The sequence below is a fragment of the Boleophthalmus pectinirostris genome, unplaced genomic scaffold (assembly GCF_026225935.1).
Source record: "Boleophthalmus pectinirostris isolate CB_2022bp ecotype Guang Dong unplaced genomic scaffold, ASM2622593v1 HiC_scaffold_16, whole genome shotgun sequence".
NCBI lineage: Eukaryota > Metazoa > Chordata > Actinopteri > Gobiiformes > Gobiidae > Boleophthalmus > Boleophthalmus pectinirostris.
The window spans coordinates 13,773,359-13,794,053 of NW_026571095.1; the positions used below are offsets into that span (position 1 = coordinate 13,773,359).

General features: G+C 38.1%; 1 protein-coding gene across 1 annotated transcript in view; it reads right to left on the minus strand.

Moving 5' to 3' along the window:
• Nucleotides 1-7,114: 7,114 nt before the first annotated feature.
• tnn (tenascin N) overlaps nucleotides 7,115-20,695 on the minus strand; it is a 32,277-nt gene continuing 18,696 nt past the window's right edge. The window contains exons 8-18 of the mRNA XM_055151738.1: nucleotides 20,416-20,505; nucleotides 14,538-14,801; nucleotides 13,448-13,708; nucleotides 12,498-12,761; nucleotides 11,340-11,470; nucleotides 10,884-11,022; nucleotides 10,670-10,821; nucleotides 10,093-10,189; nucleotides 9,840-10,004; nucleotides 9,203-9,366; nucleotides 7,115-7,607 (exon numbers count right to left, since the gene is read on the minus strand). Of these exons, the coding sequence (XP_055007713.1) occupies nucleotides 7,518-7,607; nucleotides 9,203-9,366; nucleotides 9,840-10,004; nucleotides 10,093-10,189; nucleotides 10,670-10,821; nucleotides 10,884-11,022; nucleotides 11,340-11,470; nucleotides 12,498-12,761; nucleotides 13,448-13,708; nucleotides 14,538-14,801; nucleotides 20,416-20,505 (1,817 nt within the window). The 3' untranslated portion in view covers nucleotides 7,115-7,517. The remainder of the gene's footprint in view (nucleotides 7,608-9,202; nucleotides 9,367-9,839; nucleotides 10,005-10,092; nucleotides 10,190-10,669; nucleotides 10,822-10,883; nucleotides 11,023-11,339; nucleotides 11,471-12,497; nucleotides 12,762-13,447; nucleotides 13,709-14,537; nucleotides 14,802-20,415; nucleotides 20,506-20,695) is intronic.

The following is a 20,695-nucleotide window of genomic DNA, read 5'->3' on the forward strand; positions in this document are numbered from 1 at the left end:
TTTGTCTCAGTGTCTTATTCCCTTTTTCTAATTATTCACAAACAGCGTGTAATTGCCATCTGCGCAACAGATTACATCATTTTATTTGTCATTGCTGAACTAAAATTGGTTTTATCATTGCACTTGGTTTAAAATTTAAATCATATTCAAAGACAAAAGCAAAACAGTTGTGAAAAGTTTTACATCACAATTTTCAGGTTCAAAATAGATTTCAAATGAACTGCATTCTGATATTTTATTCCATTTACTTTAAAGGGCACTATGTTACTTTTGTGGTAGAAGGTCCACCACCTGCTTGACTCCATGTAGATGTTAGTTTTTTCCTGAAATGTTCTACAGTATGGCATTTCATTTAGCTATCTCCATGGAAACAAATGCATCACCAAGCCAAGTTACAGGTCAGATCTGAGGAGAAGTGGGCCCGCTTATGCTTACGATGCATCTTTTTGCAGCAGTTTTGAGAAACAAAAAAACACCTGCAATGTGCTAAATACAATATATATTTGTTTAATGCCATACTGTGGAACATCCCAGGGAAAGCAATAACAACACCATGGAGACAAGAAGATGGTGGACCCTACATCAGAAAAGTTACACAGTTCATCTTTAAATATGCCAAATGACTCAGGTAAGACTTCACTTATCCATATCATTTTTAATGAGCTGTAAAAAGTATAAATGATCTTGAATAATATTGTAACTTTGAAAGTGTTTTTGATTTCCAAGTTCTCCAAAGCCCAATTAAGCCCCAGCCCTGCTCACAAGTCCATCATCTTTATGCATTAGCTTACACGGGTGGTATGCTGCTCCTCCTCTCTAGGGCTGATGGGAAAATGGGGCTTCTCTTAGTTCATTACTGCTCTGACGGAGGGGGTCCATTGGATTCATACTTACTGAAATGAAAGTGCGCTTAATTTGTGAGATTTATCCCTGCAAAAAGTTTTTTATTGCCCAGCATACAACGCAATATATTTTTCATTTATCTTTATTTATACAGGGTGAGTCCGATGAGGGTACCAGTCTCTTTTTCACGAGCATCCTGTTCAGACAATAGAAACAAAACAGAACAACTATACTACTTTACTCTTTCTTACTTGCCACTGTTTCATTCTGTGTGCTATCGGGCTGACACAATAATCAAAGAGCAGATTTAAATCACAAATATATTCTAAATGTGTTAAAAAATATTGTTTAAAAAAATCATGATCTGCAATAGACAGAAACAGCAGAATGAAACACTTTAGTACTTAGTTTGTATTTGTAATGAGTCATAGAAGTTATTAATTCAACCTTTTACAGCTTAAATCTTATTGTATAGTTAAACAATAACCAAAGATTTCAAAGTTGTGCAAAGAAAAATTACATATGATAAATACTGACCCCAAAAATATTGTTCCAGTTTTCATATATTGGACACTGAGTTGATTTAGTATTTATCGTGACAGGCCTAGTGCTATAAATTAAAATATAAAAAACAAACAAACAAAAAATCTGAAAGGTATACCGCGTGACCTTTCTGGTGTCCCAATGAAGATAAGATCGCTATGCCTAGAATCAACAAGTCAAGTTAAGGGTCAGATTTGTGAAGATTAAAATATCCACACTGAAGTAAATGTAACAGTTTACTGTCATACTATGATGTACTATTTCAGGCAAATCTTCCACCCACCAGAAAAGTTATGTACTGCATCTTTAAGTGTAATAAATGCATCACAACTCACAATTCAAAACAACTGTCAATGACTCCATGTGAAATACAACTCCTGCTGCTAATACCCACGTCTCCCATGACATGTTATACTAATATTATGCATTGTAAATATAGATTACGCCGCATGTGAGTAAGCCTATTGCTAACGGTGTAACCTCTAATCACTGTGACTGGAGGTGTGGTGTTTGTCTCCATTAGCGCGTTGATGTGTGAATTTGTTCCATTTCACGGATCAGGAGTCCTAACCCGACTGACAGCTTTATTGTTCTAGCATTAGCAAATCTCTATGTAAACATGTTTATTTCTGTAAAAGTGCATCGCCCGCAGACCTGCCTTTGAAAACCCTCCTCTGCTTATATGGAGAAAGCCTATGCAGATTTCACTCTCTGATGGGGTCAGGGAAGGTGTGAAATTTTAAACAGGCAATTAATGAACTGACAGTTTACTTCAGCGTATCTCTTTACACCCATTTTGTGCATTATAGACCTGCTGAAGTGTTTATGTGAAAGACGACCCCATGGCCAAACTTTTTATTTACCTCTGATAATTGTGTTTGCAGACATTTGCAGTTGAATGCTGTATCTGTAATTTTGACTGATGACTTAACATGTTTGTTTAACTAATGAAAGCTTAAAGATGCATTTTATAACTTTTTTTTTTAACTTTCCATAGTATGGCTTTAAACATACCCTATCTTTCTTCATGGAGATAAGTGGTTGACGCCACCAGACCGTGGTGCAAACACACTTTGGGTCTGCACTTTTCTGTTTAGACAAAAAGCCAAGAAAATGTCTTATTAAAAAAAATCTATTTAATCATAATTCCCCAAGTGTATTGATACTTTGCAACTAATATCATCAACATTCACTGATGGGTGTGATGCTAACTGTAGGCACTGCTCTGTCATTGTTATCTATTAGACTTAAATCTAAGTTTTATTTTAACACAATCTGACCAGAGCTGACTTGGTTGGAACTACAACAAGTGAGATGATTTGGGCTTCTACACAAGTCTCTCATACATAAAATTACAGCCACAAGCCAACATTAGTCAACAGTCTTTTCAGTTACTCATTCTCACCTTTTTTGTTGAAAATCAAACACCTCAACAAAACCATGAACACTCATATTGATGAAATATGAAATGTGTCAAATGTCTTTTGTATTTTTGCATGAGTTTTCCATCTATATTAAAACTTTTTTGGTTGTGTTTGCCAATGTGTGCATTGTGTCTCCATGGTAACTGCTGATCATTCCACCATAGAGATACATGTAGAACACCACCAGCCTAACGTTACTGCAAAGTTCGGATATTTTCGGAAAATGTGACATGCACACAGTTTACTTTGTTTATACATTTGTAATTATTATACAGTTTGAGCTTCCATGTGTCATTCCCCGTCTCCGTGGGCAGCTCACATCACCTCTCCAAACAAACCGCCCTTGTTAGCACCACAGCCCACTGCATCATGGAAAGAAGTCATCATCAAGACTGAGGCCTGCACACTCACACTGCATACAGGAACACCTACTACTAAAGCCTGGAACCCTCCTCTCAGAAACATACATACTGTAAACTGTGGGGCGGAAAAGACCTTCACATCTGCAAGCTTTTGTCTCATATTTTCACTTCAAATGCTTTCCTATAAACAAATGTGAGTGTACAGGAAATTGTTTCAGTTAAACATATGAGTAAATTAGAAACTTCAATTTAGAATCTAGTGTGGTGTGTTTTTTTCTGGTATGGATGGAAAATGTTATTCAATTTCCATAGTCTATTGAAAAGTTCCACATGTATCTTATGAAATGATTGCATTGCAGGCCGCTTAGTTTACAAGATGAAGTATACAGTACTGCAGAAAGAAATAGTGTTCCTCAATGCACCAGCAAAAGGCAAATGTAAGTGGATACTTTAAACACCTGCTGGCCACCGTTCTGTTTTGTGAGCTAAGAAATCCTGGCTGAGTTGCTTTTATTTTCCATATATTGAGCTGTCCAAAAAGTAATTCAAATGGCCTCAATAATGCACATGATAGGAGCATGATGTGTCTAGACCAGTGGTTACCAAAGTTGGGTCTAGGGACCACTGGGGGGCTGGCCATGCAACAAGAAAGAAAGAAAATTGAGTTTTAAATCAACTTGACATATTTGTTTATATTACTTTAGTATTAAGCCCACAGCAATGTATTGTTTTAATATATGGAACTAAGAAGAAAAAATTAAATTTTTTCCCATGCAGTGTAAAGTAGTAGGAGCATCGATGGTGGGCCACGGCACAGCAGACTTTGGGTATGACGAGTCTAGACCACTGTGTTAGATATTGCATACTCTGACCTATAGTAATACAAACTTTAGCCACAAGAGGTCAGTAAACAAACAATAATTACAATATGATTTATCTGGGTCTCTTCTTAAAATTAAAATCGCAAAGTAGAAGCAGTTCCCAATTCATCTCCAATCATCATCCCAGCTGAACATGGGGCGGATGCTTCAGTAACTAACACCACAAAGTTAAAGTCTGGTTGACAGTACAGTTAAAGGTGTTTCATGTAACTTTTCTGGTGGGGATTCTGCCACTTGCTCGTCTCCCTGGTGATAGGATTGGAATATTCCATAGTGACATTAAACTTACCCGTGCCATCCAGGGAAGTTACAGGTCAGGAAAACTATCAAAACATATAATTTAATACATGTAAAATAGTTACATACTAATAACAAACTATGGAAAATTTCAGGCAAAGCAATAACATCTCCAAAGAGACAGGCAGGTGATTGACCCCTCACCAGAAAAAGTTACATAGAGCACCTTTAAGTATAAGATGATCAGCTTTATTTCCCCCCAAAGAAAATTTATGTAAAGAAATAGATTTAGGCCTAAAGGCACAAAACAAGGCTAAATGTGCACCCAAACTTCCAATTTGCCTGAGTTAGGAGCATCGTAAACAGCTTGTTACTCAGTCTCGGATGACCTTTAGAAGACGGATTGGGACTAGCCCTGTTAAAGGCTTGTGGGCGCAGACGGTTTTGAATGAAAATGCAAAATTAATGATGAGAGGCGTGAAGCCCAAATGAGTTGTGACACGTTAGCAGGAGGCTGATGGATGAGGCCTGTCCATGTCACAGTCCCCAACAGTTTACAATGGAAAGTAATTAGGTTGTAAAGTCCGGCCCAAATTAGTTATCTTTGTCAGTTTTACATATGGAAATTTGGGAATTGATTAAAGTGGATATGACAGGTTAGACTACTAATTTTTCACTTATTTTTGTTGAAGTATATAATTCCATTTTACCTTCTGATTGGACAGAGCTGTGACATATGCAGAGGTGATTCCATGGCAGCTACCACAAGAATGTTAACAAGGCTCGAAAGCTGTCTAAATTGCTAGGTCAGATATTTAGGAGATAGAGATAATAGGGTAATAAATAAAGACTTTTTTAACATTTATTTTCTTAAATGAAGGCTTAAACTGCCAGAAAAATGTGTTCCTTGTGCGTAAATTGTCGCTGCATATTGGATGGAAGTTTCACTGTTGATGACATGGGTAGATGCATTCTGTTTATAACTTTATAACCGCTACTTCCTGTGGTATTGCACTTTTCTTCTCAACTTGTTTTCTCTGCAAACTGCCTCTTGACTGATGTAAAAAAACACAAGTATATAAATATTTAAAACAGATACCTCTACACCAACCCAAGTAATAATTTGAAAAACATGATAACCTGTCATGCCATTAAAAGAAACTCTGACGTTTGATGTGATATGCATGTTAAAGATCCTACAAAACTGAATCCTATGAGCTGTGTTTTGTTGCATTCACACATGTTTTAGTAACTGTTTATTATTAGTCTGTCTACATCTCCAGTGCTCAAAATGCTCTGTTCCACTTTGTGATGTCATGAAGTGGTAGTTTTCAATTTAATAGCTATCATTTACCTTTTGTTTAGTGGAGATTGGAAATTTCAGGACTGAAATAATCCAAATGAAGATGGAGATTAAAAACACAGTAGAGCACTTCCTGTATTACCACATAACATCACAAGGTGGAACAAAGCAGGGTTTATGTGTTAAACATGTGTGAATGAAACAAAACACAACTCCAGGTCTGTTTGTGATGAGGAAACAACAGTATAACATAGATCAGAAATAAGTATTATGGGCTCTTTACACGAAAATTATAGAACTATAGATATTGTTTGAAATGATACAGTAGGCCACTATATTTGTTATGCATCCCACTGATAACTATGACTACATAAATAAGCACAGACACACATTTACACTTTTTACATTTCTGTAATAATGACAATACTATACAAAGAAGAAAAATGACTACTTCAAAAAACTTACAATGCACAAATAATATACATTAGCGTGGCTTAGTTGCTGGCCAGAAAAACATAACTGTATGAAATTATTGTTTTGTTCTCAATGTTTAGCCACATCTACTGGTTAAAATTCCATTGAAACAGAAGCTGATGATAATTATGGTAAATCTATGAGAATCCCAATTAGCTGTGCCAAGAGGGAAGTGTTGTTTTGCCAATTTTAGGAAATAGTAAAAAGCAGTGAGGGTGAATGTTTTTTGGCTTGGATCCGGAAAACTTTCCAGGGTGTAGCTGCAGCATCTTGGCAGAGCTCTGAGATTTACTTTTGGATTTTTTTTTTGGATTGATTCTAGTCGTAATGTGATGTAATCAAGTAATAAAACCTACAAAGGCCACCTGCAGAAGTATAATGCTTTTTGTAAACATGTTAACCAGATTTGACATAAAAGCAGATTTTGTTCTTTTCTTTCATGTAAAAGACAACAAAACAGACAGCAAACAAGTGGTATAATTTTCTACTAAAATCTAACACTAAATAATGAAAAAAATGAGGTGAGTAGGAGAGTAGAAAATAAACTACACCAAATGTTTTGTTTTTGGTAAAAAATAATCTTGTACCATTCAAAAACATGCAACATCTTTTTCAGTAACAAAATAGTGGCTCTTATTTTTTATACAGTTAATAAGTTATAATTGTATTTTGGTATCCATTTCGTATTGTGCGCGTGTGTGTGTATGTGTGGCTGTGTAACTGGTTAAAGACCCTTTAAAATCCTATGTCATCAGAATATTCAAAATTCTGAAATGAAGGCAACTGGAGCTAATATATATATATATATATATATATATATATATATATATATATATATATATATATATATATATATATATATATATATATATATATATATATATATATATATATATATATATATATATATATGTATTTGAGTTTCACAAAAGTATAGTTTATGATGAAATGTGTAATATATCTGTAGATCAAGTGACAAAATGGATTGGACTTAATTTTTCTGTAAGGATTTATCCAGTACACACAAAAAAAATCAGGATTTTTCCTTTGTCAAAAATGCTTAGAGTTTATCATTAACAAATCACAAAACACTTGTGTAAATGTTTTAAATGGGACTCTAATACCACTCACATGTATCTGAGCGGTTTTCTTTTGCTAAATTCCCTTGACTTTTCATATTTGTGATATTCTGAAATTAATCCTAGTTTTCCCATTGGAATAGCATTATGTTCTACTTCACTTTTGCCTCTAGTTGCCTCCATACTGGAATTTAGAATGCTTTTGTTTACAATTTTTTAAAGGGTCTATACTGTATGCTTTCAATCTTACATTTGATTAAAACCAACTCTGGCTAATGCTTATGGATGCAGACTGCTGGGTTGTGTGCAGAGGTTTATGTTCTAAACCACCTCCGCAGTTGTGCTCCTGTTGTCCATCAGGGACCTCTGCTTCAGCTAGCCAGGGCTCCCAGAGGTCGGATCTTCATCTCAGTGAAGTCCAGGGACTCCAGGTGGCCTTTCCACGGCTCCCAGTTCACTCCCTGTCAGAAGAAAGAGAAATTATATACAGTAATCAGTAATGTATGCATGTTCAGTTTGTCCTTGGGCTGTATAATCTATTGAATTTTAATCAAGATTGAGATTCAGTCATCACTAATGGTCAATGATACTTGAGAGGTCTACAGCCTATTCTCTGTCAGTAAAAGCATGTTTTGTACAGCAGGGTTCAGATTTTAGAGAAGAAAAGAATAAATTAATATTCCAATCAATTTCTATTTGCTTCTAATAAAACAAAATAAAAAATAACTGAAATGTGTGATTGATTGAGGTTTTAGTTCTATAATGGGGTCATATAACATGGAAAGGCATATCAAAAAAGTCTACTATTTGATAAAACATTACTTGGCATCTTAAAAAAAAAAAATGCCATCACATGTAATTGGTATAAGGAAAATTCACCAACAATTAACTGAAGGGACTTCAGTTTATGGAGAAAATTCACATTATGGAGGTTCCAACAAAGCAAAATATGAAGATTCTTGGGAAAAGTGGACTGTTTATTTTAACAACAATTTATCATTTGCTCTGTATAATTCTGTTTGTTTTGTTATAGTTTGCAATAATATGAAACTATAAAATATGAGTTAAAAAAAGGAAAGTGTAATTGATCAATATGAGGAAAAACATATAGATAATACTGATATTATTTTTGTCATATCTCACTCCAATTTCATTCCTTAGTCTTCCCTTTTATGCTAATCTGGATAATTCTGTAAACCCAAACAATTACTATTACAAAAAATAAATCTTTTACAGTAACTGACAAAACGTTATGGAAACATGTTTACCCTCTGACCTTGGTTGCATATTTTTAAAATTATATTTATGCATAACATTTCTGTTTTTCTTCAAGGCATGCTGGTGTACAACTGACCACCAAAACCAATGTAAACAAAATCCTCTAAATCAGACCAGAAAAGCATTACTCCTTTGAAATAAGGCCATTAGTTAGCCTTTCTGGGAGAAAAAAAACATGCATGCTTTAGAGCTGCAGTGAAAAATGTCTTTTAGTATTTTTGTTGATGGATTCTGACTATCCCTCCTTTACCCAACAACACAAAACAAGCTCAGTGCCAGAGGAGAAAAGAGGAGATGTCCTGTGCCTGGGAAGTAACTCAGTATTTTATTAAAAAGAAGGTAGTATGGATTCATGTTTATAAAAAGCATTAGTAAATGATAAATCATAAGTATATATTTATCATAAGGCGTGTGTCTATTGTGTCACATGGTTATGCTGATTGTAACAGCAAAATAGATACGCTACCAAAACTAGCAAAAGTTTGGACACATTTTATATACATATAGAACACATCCACTATATGTGCATAAAAATACATAATATTAATAATAACAATGCACTGATTTTGTATTAAGCCTTCCAAGACCCAAAGCTCTTTTAATTTACTCCTCAATTAAATGTCGTTACAAGCTGTTTCTGTAGTTAGAGCTTCTGTGGGTTTGAACCTCAACATTACCCCTATTTCAAACAATTCCATATTAGAGATGCTTGTGTGGCTTCTTGCTCTTCTTACTGCAAATAAAAACATACATAACAGGGTGTTTGGGGTCCACTCACCGTGCTGTGCCTGGTGTCTCCCCACTTGCCATTGAGGTTGGCCAGGTGACAGTTCTTGTACCACCATGCGCCGCGGTGAGTAAGTGCGCAGTTGCCCAGGGCGATGTCGTTGTCATTGTCCACGGTGGTCCAGGGCCGGCCTTGGTGGTAGGTCATTGCATCACCTGGGCATCATCCACACCAAAACGCCATAATCATTACCACGGCAACATACCAATCTGACTCGTGTATACCTACGTATTCATGCCTCCATCTGCTCCTCCCTGATGGATGGAATGTAATAAATGTCTAAAAGTAGCGGCGTACATGTTGTCTCAGCACACTGTGGCACTGTATGCGTCTGACTTCAAAGGCTTCTACAGATAGCGTCCCTATATGCACTGCCTGTAACTCAGAGAACATGGGCTTCTAATTCAAAAAACTCTGCCCAGTGACACAGTATATTTGCTATCTCAGCAGCACCCCATAATTGAACCTGCCTATATTCTTGGCTTGTCTGTTATATAGCTGCCCTTGTCCCCTTTTTTCTGTTTTATTCCAGTAGCAGACAGAACACTGAGCAGAGTAGCGCATGTATGCCAGCTTCACAGTGGTGTTCTGCTTGTACCTTGAAAGATTCTAGGAGAAAAAAACCCACCTGCTGTCCCTCTATATTTGCCGATGGTAAGTTTGAACTTCTGCTTGACTGGTGCAATCTTAAAGTTGTCATAAACAGCATAGGCCCTCTCTGAGCCGAAGCCTAAGTCGAACCTTATCTCGTACTGAGTGGGAGTGTTGGTGATATCGTATATCTTTTCCAAACCTTGAGGGTTGAAAAAAGATGTTATATGACTTACAGCATTTGCATGAATTCAGTGTTTGCAGAAAAGAAACAACAAAAGCACGCTCACCGAGCCAGAACTCCTCTGTCATGTTGCCAAAGCCACTTATGTACTGTTTCCAGCGCTTCATAAAGTCCAGCTTGCCAATATTACGCCTCTGCAGCACCTGAAAGCAGCCAGAGGAGCGTTAACTGACAGACTAATTTACAAGATCACTCAGGGCTCAATGACAGAGAGGTCAATTGTAAGCATTTAAATAAAAAAAGAAACAAAAATAACTAGCTGTACAAACAATGGTTACATAATATGTTAATTTTGAGTCACAAGACATTTATATACACTTTAAATAAATTTTAGATACTTAAAATTATATTTAATACAATAAATGCTAAAGCATAACTAGTTGTAAAAAAATGCACTCTTATTTATTATTTAATTCATTGTTAAAAGCAGACATTGAACAAGCTTATTCCAAAATAAATCTGCTTTTTAAACATCTTTGGTTAAAAAAAAAAAAAAAAACTTTTGAGAACATCTGTCACAACATCAGGGAAATTAGTGCTTGATTGCTTTGATTTCTGAACACTTTTATTCAATGTATAGTATATTTTGTATGTATGTATAAGTTATACTGTAATGTACATACCAGCCAGCCCCCTCCGTCAGTGTCCATGTCACAGTACACCTCTATAGGTTTGGACTGATCATTGTTGATGTAAATAGTGTAGATGCCACTTTTCAGGATGCCATTCTTCATGATCTGGGTGCAGTCCATTGGGAATGGGTACATGAGGCCAACTAGGAAGACAAAACACAATATTAATATCGAGAAACCACTTATGTTTAAATTTTACACTGACCTGTTTTGAAGACAGTTTCCACCACTTTGCTTCTCTTGGTGCCTTTGTAAGCAATGATGGTCACAATGTATTTCTTGCCCATTTCCAAACCAGACAATGCAAGTTTTTTGTGTCTGGCTCCAAGCTTCCTCTCAACAGTCTGAACAAAATACAGAAAAGAAAATCACCCCCCATAGTACAACAAAACAGACTGTCAAGAGGAATGTTTCATATAGATGAAACAGGCTGTGTATGGCCATTTTTTTTCTCAGAACTGTGAACTAGTACTTTTGCAGATTTGCTTCCTAGCTTTATTACCAGCCACAAGAGGTCAGCATTTCACAGTGCATAAACTGAAGAGGCATCAGCATGTAAAAAAAATTAAAGTTCAAGCAGCGTCCTGTAGTTCCTGTGACCATAAGAGCTTAATCTATGTATTTATTAATATTGTATTTATAAAATTATTATTAGTAGTACCTCCATCTTGCCCTCCTCGTCCCTGTATGTGAGGATGTAGCCCTGTATGTCAGCCAGAGGAGGGACCCAAGTCACTGTGGCGGTGTCCATAGTCACATCCACTGCCTTCAAGTCCTTGGGAGCATCAATATCTGTCAAATAAAAGTTAACACAACAATGTAATCAAAATAATGCCACTCACTTTGTAACTGATTTCTGGACTTCAAAATATAGCAATGCCTTTAACTGATTTATAGAAATACAGTGTTGTTTTATAGATTGTATCTTTAGGACTACAGCAACCTCACAACACAACATCTAAGATTATTTCCTAAAATTTAAGTTGAGTTATTTTAATGGTGTCTTGTTTTGGATACACATTAAAAAAAAAAAGCATCATAATGCAACAGACAATCTATACTTTTTGAGGCCCTAAAACAAACAAATGGTAATCCCTGTTTCCATGCATTGTTGAACAAAATGGATTTGATTGATCCAACACAGATTTTGATGTACCACTTTATTGATATGTTTTTTGGAGGAATACTTCTGCTCAAACGATTGTACCTTCACCTTCAGTCTTTACACGTTTTTGCACCCAGCAAATGAGACCTCTTTGTTAACAGCACCAGTGAAGTTGTAGGAGCACTGCACAGTTTTATGAATCCCATATGAAGGACTTTAACACAGTGCCCAGTCACACCATTGCACTGAGGGTCCATGAGTTACGACTGGACAAGTTTATCCTGCAGCACTGTGGCCATTAGCTGCCTGATGGACACACACCATGTTCCAGATCACCAAGCTCACACAAAGACTCCACAGTTGTGTCTCAGCCGTCATGTTCTACTCTGCTATTTTTACCCCTCGATGAGTTACGACCACCTCTGTAACCTGGACATTTCCTGGGTCATTTACTCTGTTTGTCCCAAATCTATATACACGTTGCAATAAATGCACTCAAAATCAATACCATCACAAAAAATAAGACAGGTTTAGAATAAGCCATAAAGAAAGCCATAAAGCCATGCTACAGAAAATCAGCATACATACTAAAATCCCTGGTATGTCTTTCGTTAACCTTTGTTCAGACTATTTTAAATATCCTTGAATACTTAGGTAAACTGTTAGCTGCAAATGTTTGCGTTTGAAGCTTGCAGTATAAAAAACTCTATTGACCTGTCTCGGCCTGTGTGGAGGTCTTCCTGCTGGCTTTACTCCCCCTGATGGCCCACACGTGCACAGTGTACAGGACTCCAGGCTTCAGAGCACTCAGCTTGTGAGAGCTTTGGTCAGCCTTGAGAGGGATTTCCTCACTAGTGCCCTCAGAGGAGCTGTAGGTTAGCATGTAGCCATCTATCTCTGCTTGGACCTGATCCCAAGAAACGGTGAAGCTGGATTCAGTGGTGTCTCGAGCTACAAGGTTAGCTGGAGCATCCAGGTCTAAATGAAGAGGTTAGTAGAAGTTAATCACTACAAACTACAGTTGTTTCAATCTGGAAAAGAAGAGAAAAATCAGTGTGCCCTGCTTTATAGAGCTGCACTCAGTACACAAAGGAACTAAAGTCTCAAGTGAGTTCACATCTGCTGGTTTGAAAGACCCAGAGAGAGTCTTATATGATTTCTGTAAAAACAAATTGATAATCAAGATGATTCTTATATGACAAAAAGTAGGTAGGTCCCCTTTGGACAACTATGTGAAGTATGTACTGAAATCCTAATTCAGTCTAACCAAGGTTCACTGTTTTAGTTGTCATTAAAGGGCATTAAGCACAGCAAGTGTGAACTCAGCTCCTCTCTTAACAGCACTTATGAAATCTGCAGTCAAAGAGGGCCCTGTGTCTCTGTTGCGGTTGGTCTGTTACAAGACTCTTAGCATGAGCAAATAAAGTTTGCCATATAAAGTCAGATGTTAATAATCTATACAACAGTCTGTACTACATCATGGGTCCTCTTTGCTGCTGGGAGGGCCCTGGTTGTTAAAGCTATTTTTGGATGCTGCTTCCAGAAAACATCTTGGTATCAGATTTGAAATATGCAGGGCCTGTATTTGGGACACTTCAAAGTTATATAGTCCATGTGTTGTTGTAGGTGTATAGTATTAATAAGAGAGTCGCAGAGTTTTGCACCTGTCTCGGCCTGTGTGGAGGTCTTCCTGCTGGCTTTACTCCCCCTGACGGACCACACGTGCACAGTGTACAGGACTCCAGGCCTCAGAGCACTCAGCTTGTGAGAGCTTTGGTCAGATTTGAGAGGGATTTCCTCACTAGTGCCCTCAGAGGAGCTGTAGGTTAAAATGTAGCCATCGATTTGAGCCTGAGGTGGGCCCCAACTAACGACAAAGCTGGACTCAGTGGTGTCTTGAATGGAGAGGTTGGGAGCATCTAGGTCTGCATAGGGTATTTGTTAGTACAAACATATTAAGCATTACACACTCGGACCTTACATTTACAATAACATTCATGTGATGTATGAGGGCCTATAGATAAAAACAGAGGTGAAGTGTTTTTTTTCACTAAATCTGAAAAAGAATATTACAACATCAACGATAAGAATGTAAAAATCTGCATTCCAAGCCTTATCTGATAACTATATCATTGTGCTCCTGCTGTTTGATGAAAGAGGAGGCTTAGTACATAACATGTCTGTTAGACTCATCAAAATCTCTCAAGAAGAACACATGCTAAAAGTAAACACCGGTGTTTCTTTCTATGGAAGTGAGTGATTTAAAAGCTCCTTAGTTAAACTCAAGTGAACACAGCCCAGTCTGGTCTCACTACGGTTCACCTCAGCCCTATAGCAGTGGACAGCAGCAGCTGCCTGCCTTCACAACATATTACCAGACAGACCATGAAAAACTCCACATTTTGTTGACTAGGCAAAATGTATGTTTTCAGACATTTTAAAGACATTTAGCCTACAGCCACACTAAAGTGCCATTGAATGAGCAGACTAATTATCCTAAAACATGTACTTGAGAAAGGGTGTAACTTTGCTCCCGGACATTTGACAAAACATGCTTCGTTCTAAATGTCAAAATGTGTGGGCATTTTCAATCAAAAGGAAAATCACAAAGAGTATAGCACCTAAGTACAAATTAGGCATGAAAAAATAGACATAATGCTTGAAAACGTGAAGTTGAGCTGTGCAGTTGTCAGATTAGTCCAGATGTTCAGTAAAACGTCCCAATTGTTGTCATCCAGCCCTGTTTAGGTTTACCTGTCTCCGCCTGTGTGGATGTCTTCTGGCTGACCTTGTCCCCTCTAAAGGCCCAGATGGAGACGGTGTGCAGGACCCCAGGCTTCAAAGCGATCAGCCTGTACGAGGTGTCATCACGGCCCAGGCCGTACTCTGGACTAGTGCCCTCACTGGTCTCATAGCTCAGCATGTAACCATCCACCTCCGCCTTCACCCGCTCCCATGTGACTGTGGCCGAGTCCTCCGTCACCTCTGTGGTCACCAGGCCAACAGGGGCATCCAGGTCTGAGGGAGGTCCAGGTACAAAGAAATGTGGCAAAAAAGAGTTTCCCTTATTTTAAAATAAACTGCATCAATTGACGGGGCAAAAAAATGAATACTACATGAAGATGTGAAAAGGAAATGTCATGTCAACAGCATTCAAAGCATGTAAAAGTGTCTAAATTAAAGCTAAAGAAGACACAGCATATAAACTGTAGCCAAAATGCACCAATATATTTTTGGTAACTTTTCTGGTGGATGATCTGCCACCTGCTTGTCTTTATGGAGGTGTTATTGCTTTGCCTTTTCATGTAATAAAAACACTCATAATTGCTATATAAGTAAGGTTAATGTCATAGTGTGGATCATTCAAAGCAAAACAATAATATCTCCATAAAGGGAAGCAGTGGCAGACACTGCACCAGAAAAGTTACATAATGCACCTTTAATGTCTTAACTTTATTTGTAAAAGGCTACTATAGTTACAGATGATTATATGTATCTGAATGTGACTTGCACAAAAACACACCAAATGGTAGAAAAACCCCAAATCTGGTGATAATCCGACAGAAGCAAAGAGGAAGTGGAGCCCGCTGCAAAAGTAATCATCATTGGTGAGGATCCCAGGAGGCAGGTCAGTCTCATGTCACTGTGCACACGGCATCGTGCACACTGAGGAGAGCAGCCACGCAACTCCTAAAACTTTATGTTTCTGTCCTTCACTGTCTCCTTCCTGTTTGGGCCCCAATCTCCAGTTCATAAGCATTGAATTTATACTGGTTCATTTCAGCATATAAACAAATTCCAAAAGATTTCAACACGCATACTGTAAATCAAGATGCAATAACTGTCACATTTTTATAATACCAGATGTTAGAAATATTAAAATAGCTTCCATCAACTTTGAAATATGATATTATGATTTGAATGCAAATTTATGGAGAGAAAAAAAGTTTCTGTACTCTTTAGGCTATTAATACTCATTTGTATTATGGATCATAGCTCAAAACTATTACAGAAAAGTAAAATATATTGTGACAGCACAATGATTTGTTCTTATAAATCTGACATGTCATGGTCCTTCTTTCTCCACATTTTCCTCTTAAATTGACATGTACAGTAAGATTGAGTTCTCTCACATATACCCCACCAGTGTTGTAATGACAGGCTCGAGGGCCAATGCTGTTGGAAAACAGCTTATCCATTACAGGTGGCATGTTCAGCCCTGGGTTTGACCACAGGGTTCATAGTGTGACAGGCCTCTTTCATCATTCATACTCTCACGGCCTTAGAGCCTGGCTGGGCAGCTCAGGCAGGAGGAAGCCAATGAAAACTACAGTAGGTGTCAAAACAGGGGCATGCTGGTGGACTATTAGTCAACTCTGCCACGTGTCATGGCTTCATCTTATAATTGATGCCAAATTCAACTTTTGAAGGACAAGGAATTCTTTTTCATTCACTGGATTTTTAATGGCAAAATCATCAATATCAATTGTCTCATAGTTAATATAGGTTATACTGTTGAACCATTAGAGGTGTAAAGATTAGCACTTGTCTCTCAGAAAGGATCTTCAGAATTTACTTGCAAATACTGTGTGACATGTGATTTATCATTGTATGTTTTTCTCCCTGTGGCTAACAATGAATGTTCAGTACTGTCTCATATAAACAACAGTATAAACAAAACTTCAGACACCCGCAACACATAAAAAAACAAGTAACTTAATATTAAGAATGAAGGATAGAGAAAAACATATTCACCAATAACTATTAAGATAGCATGCAGCACATATGAACTTCATTAGCATATTTAGAAAGCCTTTGTAATCCACGTGTGTCCCTTCAATAGCACTGACATTGACACATCAGTTTGTATGTTTAAAATGATCCACAATAGATTCATGGTTACACACCTTCCCCTCATATTCCCATTTGTCACTGTTCTCACATAGACCCTTTAAAGTAGAGTGTGATGGACAGGCCTCAGAGCACAGGTCTGTCCCAGAGGACCAAGAGGTGCTACAGTATATTCTGATAACATGATTCCCCCGACCTGCAGCCATGACATCTGCTACTGCTTAAAGACCCGTGGGCAACTGCACTGAATGGAAAGCAACTGTAAGGTTTTATCACAGACAGAATATTGAATGGAGAGAGACTGGATATATTTTCTTTCTTTTGAATTTAGTACATGAAATAAAAAACATACATAGATCATAATTATCAGCTGGGCTTTAGATTTGTCCCAAAATGTCAGTCAAAATGTAATATGATTACTTCCTCACCTAAATAATCCAGCACAAAGATTTTGCTATTAATTTTGTAGGACAGTCATATTTACATGGCACACAGTACTTTTTAAGCCAGTTGCCCTTCCTTCTTGAAAATGGCAAATGGTAAATCAAAGTGCATTGTCTACAGTTATAAGATGTCATATAACAGTGTACTTTGTGTTAGTCCCAAACCCAAAAAATGGAAAGGATAAAAGTTGCATCAAATATACAAATCTATGCCAAAACAACATGCAGTCCAGCTCACAATATGAGGCAGTTCATCAATGGGAATTGTATTTTGCTTCACACAAACCCATCATATTTAGGCTGAGTTTTTCTCTCAAACAGAAAACACCTTGTTCCACTTTGTGATGTCATGTGATAATACAGGTAGTGTTCTCTGTGTTTTTAAACTTTATACACCTTCACGAGAATCATTTGGATAATTCTAGCTCCAAATTTGCCCATAACCATAAAAGGCAAGGCAAGGCAAGGCAAGTTTATTTGTATAGCACAATTCATACACAAAGTAATTCAAAGTGCTTTACAGAATAAGAAATACATAAAAGGTAGCTGTTCACTTAAAAAGTACCGCTTCATGACATCACAAGTTAGAACAGAGCATTTTGAGCTTTGGAGATGTACACAGAATAATAATAAAGGATTACTCAAACATTTGAATGCAACAAAACACAACTCCAGGTATGTTTTTGATGAGGTAACAACATTCTACCATGGCTTAAAGTTCATAAGAGTCAATTTTGTATAATATAGGACCTTTAATTATTCAGGAAGATGAGAAGTAAGAAAACGCAGCAACAAAAGCATCCTATAGCTCCCTTGGGTGGGTCTTATCCCTGCCTGAGTATTACAGAGCAGTCCTGAGGCGAGCAGCTTGTTCTTTGGAGATAATAGGTGAGTGCTCCTTTCTATCGCGGTGGTGCCAGTCATTGTACAACCAGTGCTGCCCTCGGTGTCAAACCAAGCTCACAAGTATCCTCTTCAATCACCTCTAAGCCGCTTCACACAACACCTAAAATGGAGGATTGTGGCCAGTGGAGTGGGGACAAGTCACTGTCTGTCTGGGCTAGATTAGCTACCACACAGGAGAGATTAGCACTGACGGGAGCTTCAGAGGACCTGACTGACATTAAGAGATGAGAGGCAGGTGGGGCTTGAAAATACCTTGCAAGCTACCACGCAAGCTGAGGGTAAAGACAAATTATTATTGATGTTATTTTCAGATTTGGAATAAGCTTATTGTGTATCCAGGTATTTCTCACGGGACATTTTGCCCATCAGACTGAACTCCAGAACTCCAGTACAAGATCGGAGAGAGTTTGCTGTATTAGATATAAGAATATACCAGTTTCTTCAGGAACACATATCAGGAAAACATTTATATTGCAATTTTCATATTAGCTATCCTGGGTGAAACAGAATCTAGATCATTTAAGGAATTTCTAGAATGCTGTGTTATACAGGCATCTCTGTACAAACGTAAAATAGATGTTTTGATGTGGATGCAAAAATAATTCTCACACAAATGGTAGTCTTCAAATTATTTTCAGTGGTTCAGAATCTCTTGTTAAATGCAAAAAAGAGTGCCGTAATTGGTTTCCAAAAAGTTTGCCCAGGCGAATGACATCTTGTGGTGATGTGAAGAGGTCATTAAAAGAAAGAATGGAGCTGATCTGAGAAGAACAATCAAAAAGGAGCAAAAATCTGACCTGCCAATGTGGACTATTTGTCAAACTAATGTTAAAAGCAGCTGTGGAAGTTATCAGCAAATACCTTCTGGCCTCTCAAAGCAGGGTAAGACCAAAAACCAACGCCACCAGACAAGAATCCACCCCAGACCTCAGTCAAGTCATCAGGGAGCATCAGGTCGCCATTACACTATACATATTATGTTCCCACTTACCACAACCATCCACTCAGCAATATCATGCCCTAAATTCCTATCTTCAATCATTCAACCATAATTGTATAATGTCCATTGAAAAACTATGACGTTATCGACTGGGGAGAAGGTAAAACCAGGTACAATTTGTGTTTTCCATATTAACCAATGGCCACTGAAGAATTATAGCGCATTTAAGGTTGTTGGAGGATTTTTTTTTTTTTTTTGTTTCAAGTTGTCAATGATATCATTATAGAGGTGCAGTAGCCTTGTAAATTATGATGACCAAAAAAAAGAGAATAAAAATTCATCAACTCTGGACGTGGTGGCCAGCTAAACATTTGCCAATAGATAACGACATTGCCTCGTTATCTGTTAGCTGACAGGCTGTCAATCAAACTCCCTACGTTTCTAGCGTAACTGACCTGCCTGCGCGCCGCCGGTACGTGGTTTACGTACGCCTGTCACGCAGTCCACAGACGCAAGACGCACAGACGCTGTTTACTCCACCAACGCAACAGTTCTTAGCGGCTTTTTTGACCTATATCTTCCTCGCAGTTAGCACAAAGTTTGTTGCAATGGCAGACAAGAATCCAGGAGCAGTTAGCCGCAAAAGAAAGTCCGTTTTTGAGGTCGCTGAAAGAAGAAGACAAGAGGAAAAGCAGCGAAGCCAAACTAAGGTGATTCTTGTAGATTCATTCCAGCGATGGTGCGACTGAAGCAGACGCAGGGTCTAAAGACTGACGCATTGGTCGCCAAATTACTCCTGGACAGGTAACTTCTGCTTATTATGAAAACGTACTTTATTTCCAAGAGCTAGTCAAACGTTTTTCAGGACACGAAAGCGATATCCTATGTCTGAAAACGTAATTTTCAAGGCAAAGAAAGAGTCCGCTTGCTGCTGCGTGTTGTAGCTAGTTCATTCGCACTGAATCTCCGCGCAACCTTCTCTGCTCCCCTTTCCTACTCCTGTCCCCGCTGCCCGTTCCGCTCTTCCCCCTGCTCCTCACTTCTACGGGCACGGAATCTCCGCGCACCGCTCCCCTCTCCTCTCTCCTCTCTCCTCTCTCCCTGCTCCGCTCTTCTCCCTGCTCCTCACTTCTCGTCCGCGAACGAAATGTCCGCACACCCGCTCCCCCCGCTCCTCACTTCTCCGTCTTGCCTAACCAACACTGTAGTTAGTTGTTTACAAGTCATGTGCAGCTCACCGGCTGTAAACAAACCTGTTTCTGGCGTAGTGAGGAGGCGGGAGAAGGCGTTTCTACGTAGGAGCTGTAGGGGGGGGTTTCACGCATGCGCAACATTTGAAAAAGGACAAACAGTCGCTGGATTTCTCGTTCCTTGGAAAATCCTCTATACAACCTTTAACAGAGCCTAAAAGCAGTACAGATTTCTTATGTAATTCCTTGGATGCGCCATGCATGCACTGTATATGTACACAATTTATTACGGGTATACTGACCTGTCACCCCAGTGGTTGTAGAGGCTTTTCCCTCATTGGCTTCTTTCACAGCACTCACAGAAATCAAATACTCAGTTCCTGGATAAAGACCTGGAGAGTAAAATAAATGAATAAATTCAATACATAAAATCCATACACAAAATCCCATTACAACCGATCTGAATACACGTACCTATCGCTGCTCAAAATATTACAAATCTTCCATTGATCATTATGCAACCTTCCTCTTTGCCTCAGCCTCTCTCTCCTCTCTTCTTACCTTCACTAGTGCCCAATTTCT